The sequence below is a fragment of the Pseudophryne corroboree genome, chromosome 6 (genome assembly GCF_028390025.1).
Source record: "Pseudophryne corroboree isolate aPseCor3 chromosome 6, aPseCor3.hap2, whole genome shotgun sequence".
NCBI classification, from domain to species: domain Eukaryota; kingdom Metazoa; phylum Chordata; class Amphibia; order Anura; family Myobatrachidae; genus Pseudophryne; species Pseudophryne corroboree.
The window spans coordinates 25,467,223-25,487,483 of record NC_086449.1 but is presented as its reverse complement, the minus strand read 5'-3'; the positions used below and the strand labels follow the sequence as shown (position 1 = coordinate 25,487,483).

General features: G+C 54.8%; 1 protein-coding gene across 1 annotated transcript in view; it reads right to left on the bottom strand.

The window, feature by feature from the left end:
- The window catches only part of LOC134935944 (very-long-chain 3-oxoacyl-CoA reductase-B-like), a 138,960-nt gene extending 120,354 nt beyond the window's left edge, over window positions 1-18,606 (bottom strand). The window contains exon 1 of the mRNA XM_063930802.1: window positions 18,286-18,606. Coding sequence (XP_063786872.1) covers window positions 18,286-18,445 — 160 coding nt within the window. The 5' untranslated portion in view covers window positions 18,446-18,606. The remainder of the gene's footprint in view (window positions 1-18,285) is intronic.
- Between the last annotated feature and the right edge of the window lie 1,655 nt (window positions 18,607-20,261).

The window sequence follows — 20,261 nt, the reverse complement described above, 5'->3', positions numbered from 1 at the left end:
GATTTGGGGATATGTCACCAGCTAGTAGAAGCAGAAGAAGAGAGAGATAGGTATAGTTGGGGGAGGTGTGTGATAGTTTCTTATGGTGACAGGTAGAGGATGTGACAGTTAGTGTACATAGATAGGTTAAAAGCTCATGAGTGTTAATAAGAGGGGAGTGGATTAATGAGGCTGCAATGTGTACAGAGCGATAAATAACAGGAATAGTGAAGGACGATGTCATTTTATAGAGGATACCATGAAGTGCTATGAGGAAAAACAGTTTGTGGAGCATGGTGTTTATAAAGAGTAAAGTATAGATTGGAAAATGCTTATGGAAATTGTTAATTAAATGGTAGATTTACCTGCTTACCTAGTGCTCTCTCTTACACATACATACATACATACATGCCCTTGAAACATTGGGGGTAATTCAGACCTGATCGCAGCAGCACATTTGTTAGCAGTTGGGCAAAACCATGTGCACTGCAGGGGAGGCAGATATAACATGTGCAGAGAGAGTTAGATTTGGGTGGGTTATATTGTTTCTGTGCAGAGTAAATACTGGCTGCTTTATTTTTACACTGCAATTTAGATTTCAGTTTGAACACACCCCACCCAAATCTAACTCTCTCTGCACATGTTACATCTGCCCCACCTGCAGTGCACATGGTTTTGCCCAACTGCTAACATATTTGCTGCTGCGATCAGGTCTGAATTACCCCCAATGTTCTTTGCTGCTACGATCAGGTCTGAATTACCCCCATTGGCCCTCATTCCGAGTTGTTCGCTCGTTAGCTACTTTTAGCAGCATTGCACATGCTAGGCCGCCGCCCTCTGGGAGTGTATCTTAGCTTAGCAGAATAGCGAACGAAAGATTCACAGAATAGAGCATAGAAAATTCTTAGCAGTTTCGGAGTAGCTCCGGACTTACTCACAAATAGCGATCAGTTCAGGCCGTTTCGTTCCTGGTTTGACGTCACACACACGCCCTGCGTTCGGACAGCCACTCCCCCGTTTCTCCAGACACTCCCGCGTTTTTCCCCGACACGCCTGCGTTTTTCCGCACAGTCCCAGAAAACGGCCAGTTACCGCCCAGAAACACCCACTTCCTGTCAATCACACTCCGATCACTTCAACGATGAAAATTCTTCGTTCGGACGTGAGTAAATCTACTAAGTTTTGTGCTAAAATACTTAGCGCATGCGCATTTTTGCCTTAATCGCTCCGTTGCGAAAATCGACAACGAGCAAACAACTCGGAATGACCCCAATTGTTCTTGTAAAAACCTATTTTGCAACATAATCCTGAGACTGTGGCTGTTTCTTCTGTTTGCTATAAATGTGTGTTTAATGACTGAGTAAGTATGCCTGAGGAATACAGTGTTATGATCCATACTATTAATTATCATATCTCTATACTGAATCGGCTAAGCAATTATATTGTGAAAGTAACTACTCTGCAATGACAACATCGATTTTGGTGGTTCAGGTGTCATTCGATAGTGTGTGTGATGCAGAAGTCTGATAAGTGGTCAGGTTGCTGAGGAACAACTTGTCAAAGGGCCTAATTCAGACCTGATCGGTGCTGTGCGTTATCACCGATCAGGTCTGAACTGCGCATGCGCCGCAGTGTGCCACCACATGGCAGACAGCCGACGGCTGTCTTAGCCCTGCGATCGCCTCTGCCTGATTGACAGGCAGAGGCGGTCGCTGGGAGGGAGGGTGCGGGACGGCGGTGTTTGACAGCTGTTTAGGGGGCGCGGTCCGGGCAACGCAGGCGTGCCCAGACCGTTCCCGGGGGCGGGCAGCGGCATCTGCATGATGTCACACGCAGCCGCTGCGACCAGCACAGCGACAAGTTCCTCCCTGCCAGTGTGCAGGAGCTGCGCTGGATGGAAGCTACTCTCCAGTACAAAAGCATTGCCGCTGTGTGATGCTTTTGTATTTGTGCGACGGGCCTGCGCCTGATATGCGGGGCGAGCTAGCCCTGTGCTGGGCGTCGCCCCGCATGTCAGGGTGACTGATCGTAGCTGTGCAAAATTTAGCACGGCTACGATCAGGTCTGAATTAGGCCCAAATTCGTGATTCTTTTCCCATACAGAAAGTAGGGTGACGCTTTTTCACTTTGGGGTGTGAATTGCAGCGATGCCCTTGCCAGTTTTTTTCTGCCCTGAATTCAGGTGATACAGTATAATTAATTTTTTGGAACAGTTTGGGGATACAGTTACATTTGGGGATATGGAGAGGCAGAGGCGGTTGTGGGGTGGTCGGTAACATAGTATCTGAGGCTGAAAAAAGACAATTTGTCCATCCAGTCCAACCCATTTGTGGTCTCCTACACTGTATTATGGCCCTCATTCCGAGTTGATCGGTCGCAAGGCGAATTTAGCAGAGTTACACACGCTAAGCCGCCGCCTACTGGGAGTGAATCTTAGCTTCTTAAAATTGCGAACGATGTATTCGCAATAATGCGATTACTAACTACTTAGCAGTTTCAGAGTAGCTCCAGACTTACTCTGCCTGTGCGATCATTTCAGTGCTTGTCGTTCCTGGTTGACGTCACAAACACACCCAGCGTTCGCCCAGGCACTCCCACCGTTTCTCCGGCCACTCCTGCGTTTTTTCCGGAAACGGTAGCGTTTTCAGCCACACGCCCCTGAAACGCCGTGTTTCCGCCCAGTAACACCCATTTCCTGTCAATCACATTACGATCGCCGGAGCAAAGAAAAAGCCGTGAGTAAAAATACTTTCTTCATAGTAAAGTTACTTGGCGCAGTCGCAGTGCGAACATTGCGCATGCGTACTAAGCGGATTTTCACTGCGATGCGATGAAAAATACCGAGCGAACAACTCGGAATGAGGGCCTATATTTGGACTCATTTTGTCTGATGCTGATGTCGGCCGTTGTGTTTTATTCCTCTCTTTGTTAATAACTATAGTGCGTGACTACGCAACATAACCCTGGATATCCTTATCCATTAGGTACTTATCTAACCCATTCTTAAAGGTGTTGCTGAGTCCGCCATTACTACTCTCAGGCAGGGAATTCCAAACACGTATTGTCCTTACCGTGAAAAAACCTTTTCGCCTCAATGTGCGGAATCGCCTCTCCTCTAACCTAAGCGAGTGTCCACGTGTCCTCTGTGCTGATCTTACCAAAATATCGAGTGTCGGTGGCGTTGGGACGGCTTTGCGTTGGTGGGGGGCACAAGGCAAGGCCGCTCAGCATATGTGGGGCCGCCTCCAGATGCATCCGCAATTTGATTGCAGACATATTATCTAAGGTTGACCCCTGGCAGGCAGCAGCCATTTTTGTTTCGGAGCAGCTGTGTGTGACTGATGCAGTGACCTGTGCTGCAGTAGGGCAGAGAGGCTGCTGCTATCGCTGATCCTCTACCTATTCCTGTATGTGTAGGGGGGAGGAGTAACACTGATCACCCCCCCCCCCCTCCCCCCCCCTCGAATTGACAATAGCTGAGGGCTGGAGGTCCAGGGGTCAGGCACTGCACCCACCCCACTCGGCACTTCAAAGACTTTTTCCATAAGGGGACGCGGCCACGCCTCCTGCAATAAGGCCACGCCACCAATCCTCTCAGCAGCATGGGATGTCGGTGGCAGCGGCGCTATGTGTGGGATGAGGCTGCGCACTGCGTGCAGTCTCTCTGGGGAGGAGGAGAAAGAGGGAGCCGCGTTACACACAGCCAGTGCCGCTACCTGTCATCTAGTACCAGCAATCAGGAGGGGCCACTGTGAAGACGGAACAGCAGGCGGAGTGAGCGGAGGGGAGCAGTCCCTGCTGTGTTACCGCTGCTGCCAGTTGTCTGGCTGCTGGGCCCCGCGCACCTACTCCCCCGGGACCTGCCGCAGCAGCAGCACCTTCACACCCTGGGGGCCCCGGGCCGTGACATGGAGCCAGAGTAGATGGCGACTTCCAAGGTGCGGCTGAACAAAGGTGAGCATTTATATATGTGTACACTACACACCTGGGGGACACCAGGGGGCCACACCTGCACATATGTAAGGGGGGCAGGGGGGCCACATCTGTACACACACACAGACAGGGCCACACCTGTGCGCACACACACTCTCTCACTTGGGGGCCCCACACCTACACACACACCTGGGAGCTCCACACCTGCACATACATACACCTGGGGGACATCTGAATATACACACACTCACCTGGGAGCCACACCTTTGTACACACACCTGTGGACTCTGGGGCCATACCTACATACATACACCTGGGGGCCACACCTGGGACCCCAGGGCTCCACCCGCTGTGTGCCAGTCTCAGTATAGTGTAATAGACGCGTCAAGTGTGGAATCCTGGTGGTCAGGAGGCTGAAGCCGGAATCCTGACAGCTAAAATCCCTGATAGTAGCGAGCCGCGTCTTATCTGGGATTTTGTTTCACCTGCCTCAGGTAGGCAAAACCAAATACCAGAAACAGCCTCGTTTTCATCTGAAAAGGGGGGTGTTTCTACAGAACGCAGTGTCACTGAACCTGTGTGTTTTCCTGAGAAAAAGTATTTTTTTTACAGGCGACCAAATTGCATAGCTTGTAAAAAAAAAAAAAATGCGGGTGAACCATCGGGAAAAATTGCGATAAACGTCTGCTTTTTCACACCTGATGTTTCTTCTCAGGTAATCGGATAACCCCCTAATAGTATAAACCTGCCTGTGACTTCCTCTTTTTTTTGAATTATTACTGGAAAAGTCTGACTGGTGTATACTGTAGCAAACCATCAGGTGAATAAAATATATTATAATGCTTTTTTGTTCCTTAATTCATTTATTTAAAGAAATTAAATTCAGATTTTTTTTATCATATATTTGCATTGCGCAAACATTTTATGTACATATCAATTTATATATAACCATTCATTTATATTCCGCAGCACTGTACAGAGAATATTTGGCCATTCACATAATTCCTTGCCCATTGGAGCTTACACTCTATATTCCCTATCACATGTACACGCACATTCACACTACGATTCATTTTGTTCTTAGCCAAGTAACCTACAAGTATATTTTTGGAGTGTGGGAGAAAACCTGAGCACCCAAAGGAAACCCACGCAAGTACAGGGAGAGTATACAAACTCCACACAATTAGGGCCATGGTGTGAGGCAGTAATGCTAACCATTACACCATCTGTGCTGCCCACATACACATATTTTAACATAGGGAGGTACATATTTACATTGCATCTAAATGTGTGTGTGTGTTTGTTTATATTTTAGCATGACGCCTCAGTCTCCATCCTGTCTGGTCCTGCCGTCTACTCTGTCAGACCCCCTCTCCCTCTGCATTTCCGACCCCCCAAACTCTCACTCGTTGTTGCAGAGTGCTGGGGGGCCCTTTCAAAATGTTGCTATGGGGCCCACAAAGGTCTTATTACGCCCCTGCCTCCACAGTCACACACTATCTCTGTCTTCCTGTCACCCCTGCCTCCCCAGTCACCCTATATCTCCCTGTCACCCCTGCCTCCCCAGTCACCCAATATCTCCCTGTCACCCCTGCCTCCACAGTCACCCAATATCTCCAAGTCACCCACTATCTCCCTGTCGCCCCTGCCTCCCCAGTCACCCACTATCTCCCTGTCGCCCCTGCCTCCCCAGTCACCCACTATCTCCCTGTCACCCCTGCCTCCCCAGTCACCCAATATCTCCCTGTCACCCCTGCCTCCACAGTCACCCCATATCACCCTGTCACCCCTGCCTCCACAGTCACCCCTGCCTCCACAGTCACCCACTATCTCCCTGTCACCCCTGCCTCCCCAGTCACCCAATATCTCCCTGTCACCCCTGCCTCCACAGTCACACACTATCTCTGTCTTCCTGTCACCCCTGCCTCCCCAGTCACCCAATATCTCCCTGTCACCCCTGCCTCCCCAGTCACCCAATATCTCCCTGTCACCCCTGCCTCCCCAGTCATCCAATATCTCCCTGTCACCCCTGCCTCCACAGTCACCCACTATCTCCCTGTCACTCCTGCCTCCACAGTCACCCAATATCTCCCTGTCGCCCCTGCCTCCCCAGTCACCCAATATCTCCCTGTCACCCCTGCCTCCACAGTCACCCACTATCTCCCTGTCACTCCTGCCTCCACAGTCACCCACTATCTCCCTGTCACTCCTGCCTCCACAGTCACCCAATATCTCCCTGTCACCCCTGCCTCCCCAGTCACCCAATATCTCCCTGTCACCCCTGCCTCCACAGTCACCCACTATCTCCCTGTCACTCCTGCCTCCACAGTCACCCAATATCTCCCTGTCACCCCTGCCTCCCCAGTCACCCACTATCTCCCTGTCGCCCCTGCCTCCCCAGTCACCCACTATCTCCCTGTCACCCCTGCCTCCCCAGTCACCCAATATCTCCCTGTCACCCCTGCCTCCACAGTCACCCCATATCACCCTGTCACCCCTGCCTCCACAGTCACCCCTGCCTCCACAGTCACCCACTATCTCCCTGTCACCCTTGCCTCCCCAGTCACCCAATATCTCCCTGTCACCCCTGCCTCCACAGTCACACACTATCTCTGTCTTCCTGTCACCCCTGCCTCCCCAGTCACCCAATATCTCCCTGTCACCCCTGCCTCCCCAGTCACCCAATATCTCCCTGTCACCCCTGCCTCCCCAGTCACCCAATATCTCCCTGTCACCCCTGCCTCCACAGTCACCCACTATCTCCCTGTCACTTCTGCCTCCACAGTCACCCAATATCTCCCTGTCACCCCTGCCTCCCCAGTCACCCAATATCTCCCTGTCACCCCTGCCTCCACAGTCACCCACTATCTCCCTGTCACTCCTGCCTCCACAGTCACCCACTATCTCCCTGTCACTCCTGCCTCCACAGTCACCCAATATCTCCCTGTCACCCCTGCCTCCCCAGTCACCCAATATCTCCCTGTCACCCCTGCCTCCACAGTCACCCCATATCACCCTGTCACCCCTGCCTCCACAGTCACCCCTGCCTCCACAGTCACCCACTATCTCCCTGTCACCCCTGCCTCCCCAGTCACCCAATATCTCCCTGTCACCCCTGCCTCCACAGTCGCACACTATCTCTGTCTTCCTGTCACCCCTGCCTCCCCAGTCACCCAATATCTCCCTGTCAACCCTGCCTCCCCAGTCACCCAATATCTCCCTGTCACCCCTGCCTCCCCAGTCACCCAATATCTCTGTCTTCCTGTCACCCCTGCCTCCCCAGTCACCCAATATCTCCCTGTCACCCCTGCCTCCCCAGTCACCCAATATCTCCCTGTCACCCCTGCCTCCACAGTCACACACTATCTATGTCTTCCTGTCACCCCTGCCTCCCCAGTCACCCAATATCTCCCTGTCACCCCTGCCTCCCCAGTCACCCAATATCTCCCTGTCACCCCTGCATCCACAGTCACCCACTATCTCCCTGTCACTCCTGCCTCCACAGTCACCCGCTATCTCCCTGTCACTCCTGCCTCCACAGTCACCCAATATCTCCCTGTCACCCCTGCCTCCCCAGTCACCCAATATCTCCCTGTCACCCCTGCCTCCACAGTCACCCCATATCACCCTGTCACCCCTGCCTCCACAGTCACCCCTGCCTCCACAGTCACCCACTATCTCCCTGTCACCCCTGCCTCCCCAGTCACCCAATATCTCCCTGTCACCCCTGCCTCCACAGTCACACACTATCTCTGTCTTCCTGTCAACCCTGCCTCCCCAGTCACCCAATATCTCCCTGTCACCCCTGCCTCCCCAGTCACCCAATATCTCCCTGTCACCCCTGCCTCCACAGTCACCCACTATCTCCCTGTCACTCCTGCCTCCACAGTCACCCAATATCTCCCTGTCACCCCTGCCTCCCCAGTCACCCAATATCTCCCTGTCACCCTTGCCTCCATAGTCACCCAATATCTCCCAGTCACCCACTATCTCCCTGTCGCCCCTGCCTCCCCAGTCACCCACTATCTCCCTGTCGCCCCTGCCTCCCCAGTCACCCACTATCTCCCTGTCACCCCTGCCTCCCCAGTCACCCAATATCTCCCTGTCACCCCTGCCTCCACAGTCACCCAATATCTCCCTGTCACCCCTGCCTCCACAGTCACCCAATATCTCCCAGTCACCCACTATCTCCCTGTCGCCCCTGCCTCCCCAGTCACCCACTATCTCCCTGTCGCCCCTGCCTCCCCAGTCACCCACTATCTCCCTGTCACCCCTGCCTCCCCAGTCACCCAATATCTCCCTGTCACCCCTGCCTCCACAGTCACCCCATATCACCCTGTCACCCCTGCCTCCACAGTCACCCCTGCCTCCACAGTCACCCACTATCTCCATGTCACCCCTGCCTCCCCAGTCACCCAATATCTCCCTGTCACCCCTGCCTCCACAGTCACACACTATCTCTGTCTTCCTGTCACCCCTGTCTCCCCAGTCAACCAATATCTCCCTGTCACCCCTGCCTCCCCAGTCACCCAATATCTCCCTGTCACCCCTGCCTCCACAGTCACCCAATATCTCCCTGTCACCCCTGCCTCCACAGTCACCCACTATCTCCCTGTCACTCCTGCCTCCACAGTCACCCAATATCTCCCTGTCACCCCTGCCTCCCCAGTCACCCAATATCTCCCTGTCACCCCTGCCTCCACAGTCACCCCATATCACCCTGTCACCCCTGCCTCCACAGTCACCCCTGCCTCCACAGTCACCCACTATCTCCCTGTCACCCCTGCCTACCCAGTCACCCAATATCTCCCTGTCACCCCTGCCTCCACAGTCACACACTATCTCTGTCTTCCTGTCACCCCTGCCTCCCCAGTCACCCAATATCTCCCTGTCACCCCTGCCTCCCCAGTCACCCAATATCTCCCTGTCAACCCTGCCTCCACAGTCACACACTATCTCTGTCTTCCTGTCACCCCTGCCTCCCCAGTCACCCAATATCTCCCTATCACCCCTGCCTCCCCAGTCACCCAATATCTCCCTGTCACCCTTGCCTCCATAGTCACCCAATATCTCCCTGTCACCCACTATCTCCCTGTCGCCCCTGCCTCCCCAGTCACCCACTATCTCCCTGTCGCCCCTGCCTCCCCAGTCACCCACTATCTCCCTGTCACCCCTGCCTCCCCAGTCACCCAATATCTCCCTGTCACCCCTGCCTCCACAGTCACCCCATATCACCCTGTCACCCCTGCCTCCACAGTCACCCCTGCCTCCACAGTCACCCACTATCTCCCTGTCACCCCTGCCTCCCCAGTCACCCAATATCTCCCTGTCACCCCTGTCTCCCCAGTCACCCAATATCTCCCTGTCACCCCTGCCTCCACAGTCACACAATATCTCCCTGTCACCCCTGCCTCCACAGTCACCCACTATCTCCCTGTCACTCCTGCCTCCACAGTCACCCAATATCTCCCTGTCACCCCTGCCTCCCCAGTCACCCAATATCTCCCTGTCACCCCTGCCTCCACAGTCACCCACTATCTCCCTGTCACTCCTGCCTCCACAGTCACCCACTATCTCCCTGTCACTCCTGCCTCCACAGTCACCCAATATCTCCCTGTCACCCCTGCCTCCCCAGTCACCCAATATCTCCCTGTCACCCCTGCCTCCACAGTCACCCACTATCTCCCTGTCACTCCTGCCTCCACAGTCACCCACTATCTCCCTGTCACTCCTGCCTCCACAGTCACCCAATATCTCCCTGTCACCCCTGCCTCCCCAGTCACCCAATATCTCCCTGTCACCCCTGCCTCCACAGTCACCCACTATCTCCCTGTCACTCCTGCCTCCACAGTCACCCAATATCTCCCTGTCACCCCTGCCTCCCCAGTCACCCACTATCTCCCTGTCGCCCCTGCCTCCCCAGTCACCCACTATCTCCCAGTCACCCCTGCCTCCCCAGTCACCCAATATCTCCCTGTCACCCCTGCCTCCACAGTCACCCCATATCACCCTGTCACCCCTGCCTCCACAGTCACCCCTGCCTCCACAGTCACCCACTATCTCCCTGTCACCCCTGCCTCCCCAGTCACCCAATATCTCCCTGTCACCCCTGCCTCCACAGTCACACACTATCTCTGTCTTCCTGTCACCCCTGCCTCCCCAGTCACCCAATATCTCCCTGTCACCCCTGCCTCCCCAGTCACCCAATATCTCCCTGTCACCCCTGCCTCCCCAGTCACCCAATATCTCCCTGTCACCCCTGCCTCCACAGTCACCCACTATCTCCCTGTCACTTCTGCCTCCACAGTCACCCAATATCTCCCTGTCACCCCTGCCTCCCCAGTCACCCAATATCTCCCTGTCACCCCTGCCTCCACAGTCACCCACTATCTCCCTGTCACTCCTGCCTCCACAGTCACCCACTATCTCCCTGTCACTCCTGCCTCCACAGTCACCCAATATCTCCCTGTCACCCCTGCCTCCCCAGTCACCCAATATCTCCCTGTCACCCCTGCCTCCACAGTCACCCCATATCACCCTGTCACCCCTGCCTCCACAGTCACCCCTGCCTCCACAGTCACCCACTATCTCCCTGTCACCCCTGCCTCCCCAGTCACCCAATATCTCCCTGTCACCCCTGCCTCCACAGTCGCACACTATCTCTGTCTTCCTGTCACCCCTGCCTCCCCAGTCACCCAATATCTCCCTGTCACCCCTGCCTCCCCAGTCACCCAATATCTCCCTGTCACCCCTGCCTCCCCAGTCACCCAATATCTCTGTCTTCCTGTCACCCCTGCCTCCCCAGTCACCCAATATCTCCCTGTCACCCCTGCCTCCCCAGTCACCCAATATCTCCCTGTCACCCCTGCCTCCACAGTCACACACTATCTATGTCTTCCTGTCACCCCTGCCTCCCCAGTCACCCAATATCTCCCTGTCACCCCTGCCTCCCCAGTCACCCAATATCTCCCTGTCACCCCTGCATCCACAGTCACCCACTATCTCCCTGTCACTCCTGCCTCCACAGTCACCCGCTATCTCCCTGTCACTCCTGCCTCCACAGTCACCCAATATCTCCCTGTCACCCCTGCCTCCCCAGTCACCCAATATCTCCCTGTCACCCCTGCCTCCACAGTCACCCCATATCACCCTGTCACCCCTGCCTCCACAGTCACCCCTGCCTCCACAGTCACCCACTATCTCCCTGTCACCCCTGCCTCCCCAGTCACCCAATATCTCCCTGTCACCCCTGCCTCCACAGTCACACACTATCTCTGTCTTCCTGTCAACCCTGCCTCCCCAGTCACCCAATATCTCCCTGTCACCCCTGCCTCCCCAGTCACCCAATATCTCCCTGTCACCCCTGCCTCCACAGTCACCCACTATCTCCCTGTCACTCCTGCCTCCACAGTCACCCAATATCTCCCTGTCACCCCTGCCTCCCCAGTCACCCAATATCTCCCTGTCACCCTTGCCTCCATAGTCACCCAATATCTCCCAGTCACCCACTATCTCCCTGTCGCCCCTGCCTCCCCAGTCACCCACTATCTCCCTGTCGCCCCTGCCTCCCCAGTCACCCACTATCTCCCTGTCACCCCTGCCTCCCCAGTCACCCAATATCTCCCTGTCACCCCTGCCTCCACAGTCACCCAATATCTCCCTGTCACCCCTGCCTCCACAGTCACCCAATATCTCCCAGTCACCCACTATCTCCCTGTCGCCCCTGCCTCCCCAGTCACCCACTATCTCCCTGTCGCCCCTGCCTCCCCAGTCACCCACTATCTCCCTGTCACCCCTGCCTCCCCAGTCACCCAATATCTCCCTGTCACCCCTGCCTCCACAGTCACCCCATATCACCCTGTCACCCCTGCCTCCACAGTCACCCCTGCCTCCACAGTCACCCACTATCTCCATGTCACCCCTGCCTCCCCAGTCACCCAATATCTCCCTGTCACCCCTGCCTCCACAGTCACACACTATCTCTGTCTTCCTGTCACCCCTGTCTCCCCTGTCAACCAATATCTCCCTGTCACCCCTGCCTCACCAGTCACCCAATATCTCCCTGTCACCCCTGCCTCCACAGTCACCCAATATCTCCCTGTCACCCCTGCCTCCACAGTCACCCACTATCTCCCTGTCACTCCTGCCTCCACAGTCACCCAATATCTCCCTGTCACCCCTGCCTCCCCAGTCACCCAATATCTCCCTGTCACCCCTGCCTCCACAGTCACCCCATATCACCCTGTCACCCCTGCCTCCACAGTCACCCCTGCCTCCACAGTCACCCACTATCTCCCTGTCACCCCTGCCTCCCCAGTCACCCAATATCTCCCTGTCACCCCTGCCTCCACAGTCACACACTATCTCTGTCTTCCTGTCACCCCTGCCTCCCCAGTCACCCAATATCTCCCTGTCACCCCTGCCTCCCCAGTCACCGAATATCTCCCTGTCAACCCTGCCTCCACAGTCACACACTATCTCTGTCTTCCTGTCACCCCTGCCTCCCCAGTCACCCAATATCTCCCTATCACCCCTGCCTCCCCAGTCACCCAATATCTCCCTGTCACCCCTGCCTCCACAGTCACCCACTATCTCCCTGTCACTCCTGCCTCCACAGTCACCCAATATCTCCCTGTCACCCCTGCCTCCCCAGTCACCCAATATCTCCCTGTCACCCTTGCCTCCATAGTCACCCAATATCTCCCTGTCACCCACTATCTCCCTGTCGCCCCTGCCTCCCCAGTCACCCACTATCTCCCTGTCGCCCCTGCCTCCCCAGTCACCCACTATCTCCCTGTCACCCCTGCCTCCCCAGTCACCCAATATCTCCCTGTCACCCCTGCCTCCACAGTCACCCCATATCACCCCTGCCTCCACAGTCACCCCTGCCTCCACAGTCACCCACTATCTCCCTGTCACCCCTGCCTCCCCAGTCACCCAATATCTCCCTGTCACCCCTGCCTCCCCAGTCACCCAATATCTCCCTGTCACCCCTGCCTCCACAGTCACACAATATCTCCCTGTCACCCCTGCCTCCACAGTCACCCACTATCTCCCTGTCACTCCTGCCTCCACAGTCACCCAATATCTCCCTGTCACCCCTGCCTCCCCAGTCACCCAATATTTCCCTGTCACCCCTGCCTCCACAGTCACCCACTATCTCCCTGTCACTCCTGCCTCCACAGTCACCCACTATCTCCCTGTCACTCCTGCCTCCACAGTCACCCAATATCTCCCTGTCACCCCTGCCTCCCCAGTCACCCAATATCTCCCTGTCACCCCTGCCTCCACAGTCACCCCATATCACCCTGTCACCCCTGCCTCCACAGTCACCCCTGCCTCCACAGTCACCCACTATCTCCCTGTCACCCCTGCCTCCCCAGTCACCCAATATCTCCCTGTCACCCCTGCCTCCACAGTCACACACTATCTCTGTCTTCCTGTCACCCCTGCCTCCACAGTCACCCAATATCTCCCTGTCACCCCTGCCTCCCCAGTCACCCAATATCTCCCTGTCACCCCTGCCTCCACAGTCACACCCTATCTCTGTCTTCCTGTCACCCCTGCCTCCCCAGTCACCCAATATCTCCCTGTCACCCCTGCCTCCCCAGTCACCCAATATCTCCCTGTCACCCCTGCCTCCACAGTCACCCACTATCTCCCTGTCACTCCTGCCTCCACAGTCACCAATATCTCCCTGTCACCCCTGCCTCCCCAGTCACCCAATATCTCCCTGTCACCCCTGCCTCCACAGTCACCCACTATCTCCCTGTCACTCCTGCCTCCACAGTCACCCACTATCTCCCTGTCACTCCTGCCTCCACAGTCACCCCTGCCTCCACAGTCACCCACTATCTCCCTGTCACCCCTGTCTCCACAGTCAACCACTATCTCCCTGTCACCCCTGCCTCCACAGTCACCCACTGTCTCCCTGTCACCCCTGCCTCCCCAGCCACCCAATATCTCCCTGTCACCCTGCCTCCACAGTCACCCACTATCTCCCTGTCACTCCTGCCTCCACAGTCACCCCTGCCTCCACAGTCACCCACTATCTGCCTGTCACCTCTGCCTCCCCAGTCACCCACTATCTGCCTGTCACCCCTGCCTCCCCAGTCACCCACTATCTGCCTGTCACCCCTGCCTCCCCAGTCACCCACTATCTGCCTGTCACCCCTGCCTCCCCAGTCACCCACTATCTGCCTATCACCCCTGCCTCCCCAGTCACCCACTATCTGCTTGTCACCCCTGCCTCCCCAGTCACCCACTATCTGCCTGTCACCCCTGCCTCCCCAGTCACCCACTATCTGCCTGTCACCCCTCCTCCCCAGACATCCACTATCTCCCTCTCACCCTTGCCACCCCAGTCAATCACTACAGTATCTCCCTGTCACACCTGCCTCCACAGTGACTGACTATCTACCTGTCACCCCTGCCTCCACAGTCACCCACTATCTCCCTGTCACCCTTGCCTCCATAGTCACCCAATATCTCCCAGTCACCCACTATCTCCCTGTCGCCCCTGCCTCCCCAGTCACCCACTATCTCCCTGTCGCCCCTGCCTCCCCAGTCACCCACTATCTCCCTGTCACCCCTGCCTCCCCAGTCACCCAATATCTCCCTGTCACCCCTGCCTCCACAGTCACCCCATATCACCCTGTCACCCCTGTCTCCACAGTCACCCCTGCCTCCACAGTCACCCACTATCTCCCTGTCACCCCTGCCTCCCCAGTCACCCAATATCTCCCTGTCACCCCTGCCTCCCCAGTCACCCAATATCTCCCTGTCACCCCTGCCTCCCCAGTCACCCAATATCTCCCTGTCACCCCTGCCTCCACAGTCACACAATATCTCCCTGTCACCCCTGCCTCCACAGTCACCCACTATCTCCCTGTCACTCCTGCCTCCACAGTCACCCAATATCTCCCTGTCACCCCTGCCTCCACAGTCACCCAATATCTCCCTGTCACCCCTGCCTCCACAGTCACCCACTATCTCCCTGTCACTCCTGCCTCCACAGTCACCCACTATCTCCCTGTCACTCCTGCCTCCACAGTCACCCAATATCTCCCTATCACCCCTGCCTCCCCAGTCACCCAATATCTCCCTGTCACCCCTGCCTCCACAGTCACCCCATATCACCCTGTCACCCCTGCCTCCACAGTCACCCCATATCACCCTGTCACCCCTGCCTCCACAGTCACCCCTGCCTCCACAGTCACCCACTATCTCCCTGTCACCCCTGCCTCCCCAGTCACCCAATATCTCCCTGTCACCCCTGCCTCCACAGTCACACACTATCTCTGTCTTCCTGTCACCCCTGCCTCCCCAGTCACCCAATATCTCCCTGTCACCCCTGCCTCCCCAGTCACCCAATATCTCCCTGTCACCCCTGCCTCCACAGTCACACCCTATCTCTGTCTTCCTGTCACCCCTGCCTCCCCTGTCACCCAATATCTCCCTGTCACCCCTGCCTCCCCAGTCACCCAATATCTCCCTGTCACCCCTGCCTCCACAGTCACCCACTATCTCCCTGTCACTCCTGCCTCCACAGTCACCCAATATCTCCCTGTCACCCCTGCCTCCCCAGTCACCCAATATCTCCCTGTCACCCCTGCCTCCACAGTCACCCACTATCTCCCTGTCACCCCTGCCTCCACAGTCACCCACTATCTCCCTGTCACTCCTGCCTCCACAGTCACCCCTGCCTCCACAGTCACCCACTATCTCCCTGTCACCCCTGTCTCCACAGTCAACCACTATCTCCCTGTCACCCCTGCCTCCACAGTCACCCACTGTCTCCCTGTCACCCCTGCCTCCCCAGCCACCCAATATCTCCCTGTCACCCCTGCCTCCACAGTCACCCACTATCTCCCTGTCACTCCTGCCTCCACAGTCACCCCTGCCTCCACAGTCACCCACTATCTGCCTGTCACCTCTGCCTCCCCAGTCACCCACTATCTGCCTGTCACCCCTGCCTCCCCAGTCACCCACTATCTGCCTGTCACCCCTGCCTCCCCAGTCACCCACTATCTGCCTGTCACCCCTGCCTCCCCAGTCACCCACTATCTGCCTATCACCCCTGCCTCCCCAGTCACCCACTATCTGCTTGTCACCCCTGCCTTCCCAGTCACCCACTATCTGCCTGTCACCCCTTCCTCCCCAGTCACCCACTATCTGCCTGTCACCCCTCCTCCCCAGACATCCACTATCTCCCTCTCACCCTTGCCACCCCAGTCAATCACTACAGTATCTCCCTGTCACACCTGCCTCCACAGTGACTGACTATCTCCCTGTCACCCCTGCCTCCACAGTCACCCACTATCTACCTGTCACCCCTGCCTCCACAGTCACCAACTATCTCACCCCTGCCTCCACAGTCGTTAGTCACGCACTATGTCCCTGTCTACCACTGTCTCCCTGTCACACACTGTATCCCTGTCACACCAGCCTCCATAGTCACCTACTATCTACCAGTCACCCCTTCCTCATAGTCACCCACTATGTCCCTGTCTACCACTGTCTCCCTGTCACCCCTGCCTCCACAGTCAACCACTATGTCCATATCTCCCACTGTCTCCCTGTCACCCCTGCTTCCACAGTCACCCACTATCTACCTGTCACCCCTGCCTCCACAGTCACCCACTATAAACCTTTTTTTTGGTGGGGGGAGCCGCCTATAATGTTGTGCCAAGAGGCGGCCAGACCCCTAAATCCGCCACTGGCAAAACTGTTTATTTGAAAAGCATCCAGTGTTAATGAAAGGTGAACGTTAGATCAGGAAATCGCGTTTACGGTGTCAGATGTTATCACAACAATGCATTCCGCACACTGAGAATTTGACCGACAATTATATACAGTAAATATATATTTATTTAAAACCAAACTAGTGATCCTTTATTGCTTCAATTTACCATCATATCGCCAGGCGCTGTTACTTAGTGGTAATAAGCCGTGTACACAGCTCGCACACGTGTGTAACTTACATTCCTCCACATGCGGAGCTCGAGATGCGTTCTGCCCATGTGTGCATCTGCTTTCCACCAGGCGCAGGTCACAGACACCTGGGGCCAAATGTAATAGAGTGAGAGTTTCAGAAAGTGAGAGATTTGGTAAAGTTTTGCCGTTTTTCTTTTAAAGTGGCAATCATTCATTCACACAGCAAGATCAACCTGGTGTTACAGTGTAAATGATTGCCACTTTAAAAAAAACCTTCCCAAATCTCTCACTTTCTGAGTCTCTCACTCTATTACATTTGGCCCCTACAGTACATGCCTCTTGTGCCCATGTTACAAGTCATTTGTTTAATGTGCAATAAGGGAGGTTTTCTCATGATCAGAGACTCTAGAGTAGAGGTTCTCAAACTCGGTCCTCGGGGGCACACACAGTGCATGTTTTGCAGGTAACCCAGCAGGTGCACAGGTGTATTAATTACTCACTGACACATTTTAAAACGTCCACAGGTGGAGCCAATTATTTCACTTGTGATTCTGTGAGGAGACCTGCAAAACATGCACTGTGTGTGCCCCCGAGGACCGAGTTTGAGAACCTCTGGTCTAGAGCTTGAGAACACCTACCTTTTTGCCATCTGGACTCCTGTGATTTCTGCCCTGGTATTGGCCCTCATTTCGAGTTGTTCGCTCGCAAGCTGCTTTTAGCAGCATTGCACACGCTAAGCCGCCGCCTACTGGGAGTGAATCTTAGCTTATCAAAATTGCGAACGAAAGGTTCTCAAAATTGCGAAAAGACTTCTCTTTGCAGTTTCTGAGTAGCTCGAGACTTACTCTTCCAGTGCGATCAGTTCAGTGCTTGTCGTTCCTGGTTTGACGTCACAAACACACCCAGCGTTCGCCCAGACACTCCTCCGTTTCTCCAGCCACTCCCGCGTTTTTCCCAGAAACGGCAGCGTTTTTACACACACTCCCCTAAAAAGGCCAGTTTCCGCCCAGAAACACCCACTTCCTGTCAATCACACTCCGATCTCCAGAACGAAGAAAAAACCTCATAATGTAAAATACCTAACTGCATAGCAAATTTACTTGGCGCAGTCGCACTGCGGACATTGCGCATGCGCATTAGCGACTAATCGCTCCGTTGCGAGAAAAAAATAACGAGCGAACAACTCGGAATGACCCCCTTTATTTGGACTGCTACTCTCCATTGGGAAACAAGTGCAGCATTCAAGATTATCTGAGCTCCCCCTTCAGCAACCATTCATGTCCATTTACTGCTGAGAAACTGCTGGGGACTGCTGCACTATTGCCTGGTAACATTTGCTGCTAATGGTGACCTCCTATGGACACAATCTGGAGCAGGTCCTAGCCAGAGCAGGATAACGTCTAGTTACGGCTCTGGCATTACATTAGAGCCACTTACCTGCCCAGGCTCCATACTTCCTAAGGTCAGTCCTCCACCACCGGGAGAGAATATGGGTTCCGAATCCCTTCAGCAGCCTCCATGACTGTTTGAGAACCAGGTAGGACAGAGCCAGCACCCCCAAGACATGGACCCCCTGAGACAGCAGACAGTCCGCCATGTGATAGAAGCCTCTGTGTCTTACCAGGTGCTGCCCTTGTAGAATGACTGCAGTGACAGACACTCACCAGCATCTAAACACCAAACATGGGAAGCACTAACCCTCCCTCAAGATCCACTGACACTCCACCCAGAGCCGCCCACTCCACACAGCAGAGGCAGGACAGGTAGCACACACCTGGGGCCAGCCCAGCAGCTTACACAATACCATCTACTATACCTGTTCTGCACCATATATAGCAGTGTATAACCCAGATATTAACTGAGTCACCTGTGCTAAAGCATGGATATCCTAAAACAGTAACATGCTGAAACACTGCAGGGCTGTAAGGATATGACAGGGGAATGGAGGAGAATGACTGGAGCGCCCTCTCCCCTATCACATGCTGCTTTGGTTCTGTGTCCTCAGGAAACACTGGCACAGTGACAGCAGCAGATTTGTTTTGTAAATCCTTTTTCTTAACCTGTTGTTGTCGCAGCACCTGAGAGTGTCAGGATATAATAATGTGGTAAGAATGGCGCTCTGGGCGTCCGTCACTTCAGTAACAGTGTGTGGAACCCCCAGTATGATTCTTTTTTATTCATTTCTTTTTCTATTTCAGACGTAAACGTCGTTTACTTTATCGCTAAGTGTGTATGCCACCGCCGAGCGATGCGCGGCCCTGCGGGTCGTTACCGGCCCTCGGTATAAGCCGCACGTGCAGCTCAATTTGGACTCATTGTCAGAAACTGCATGCTCCGGCGTGACGTCACTGTGCGATATCACTAGTGACATCGCACAGTGTGTTTGCCCGCTGGCGGGCGGCCCGGCCCGGCCCGGGAGGGGAAACACTAGGCTACGTTACTCATAGAGCCCATGGCCTAGTGTGTACCCACCAATTGGCATCTCTATAAAGGGTACTAGGGTGTACGTGCCCGCTGTGCCACACTGCACTTCCTGCGCCATTCCATATACTGTCCTCGCAGTGCGCCACTGCCATTTTGCAAGAGATATGCGCAGTAGGATCTGTCACAGTACCAGGGTCATGCACCGGTGTGTGTGTGTGGGGGGGGGTTGCTCAGTACCGCACACCAGCACCCCAACCCCCATCTCTCAGAAGATGCCCCTGGTGGGACTGCATGTTACAGCATACATTTACAGTCAACACAGCTGCCAGTGCATGCTGGGACATGTAGTACCACAATAGCTGGGAGCACTGGGACGGTAGCGGTCAGTATTGTGTCCTATTGCTATCCTCCCGTTACCTGTAGGGTGGGAGGTGGTCATTTGGCTGGAGCTCTGCACTGACCAGCCTGGAAATAGGAGAAGGGCACCATACGCTGCAGGGCCTACTGTTCTATCCTATTGCCCCAGCCTAAAGCTCACTACCACGTGTGGGGGCGCCCCCTGCTGGCTGAACGTGGAAGCGGAGGTCAGCCCACTGTAACCAGTGATGTGCAACGGAAATTTTTCGTTTTTTGTCATGTGTTTTGGTTTTGGATTCGGTTCCGCAGCCGTGTTTTGGATTCGGACGCGTTTTGGCAAAACCTCCCTGAAAATTTTTTGTTGGATTCGGGTGTTTTTTTTACAAAAAACCCTCAAAAACAGCTTAAATCATAGAATTTGGGGGTCATTTTGATCCCATAGTATTATTAACCTCAATAACCATAATTTCCACTCATTTCCGGTCTATTCTGAACACCTCACACCTCACAATATTATTTTTAGTCCTAAAATTTGCACCGAGGTCGCTGGATGGCGAAGTTAAGCGACCCAAGCGGCCGACACAAACACCTGGCCCATCTAGGAGTGGCACTGCAGTGTCAGACAGGATGGC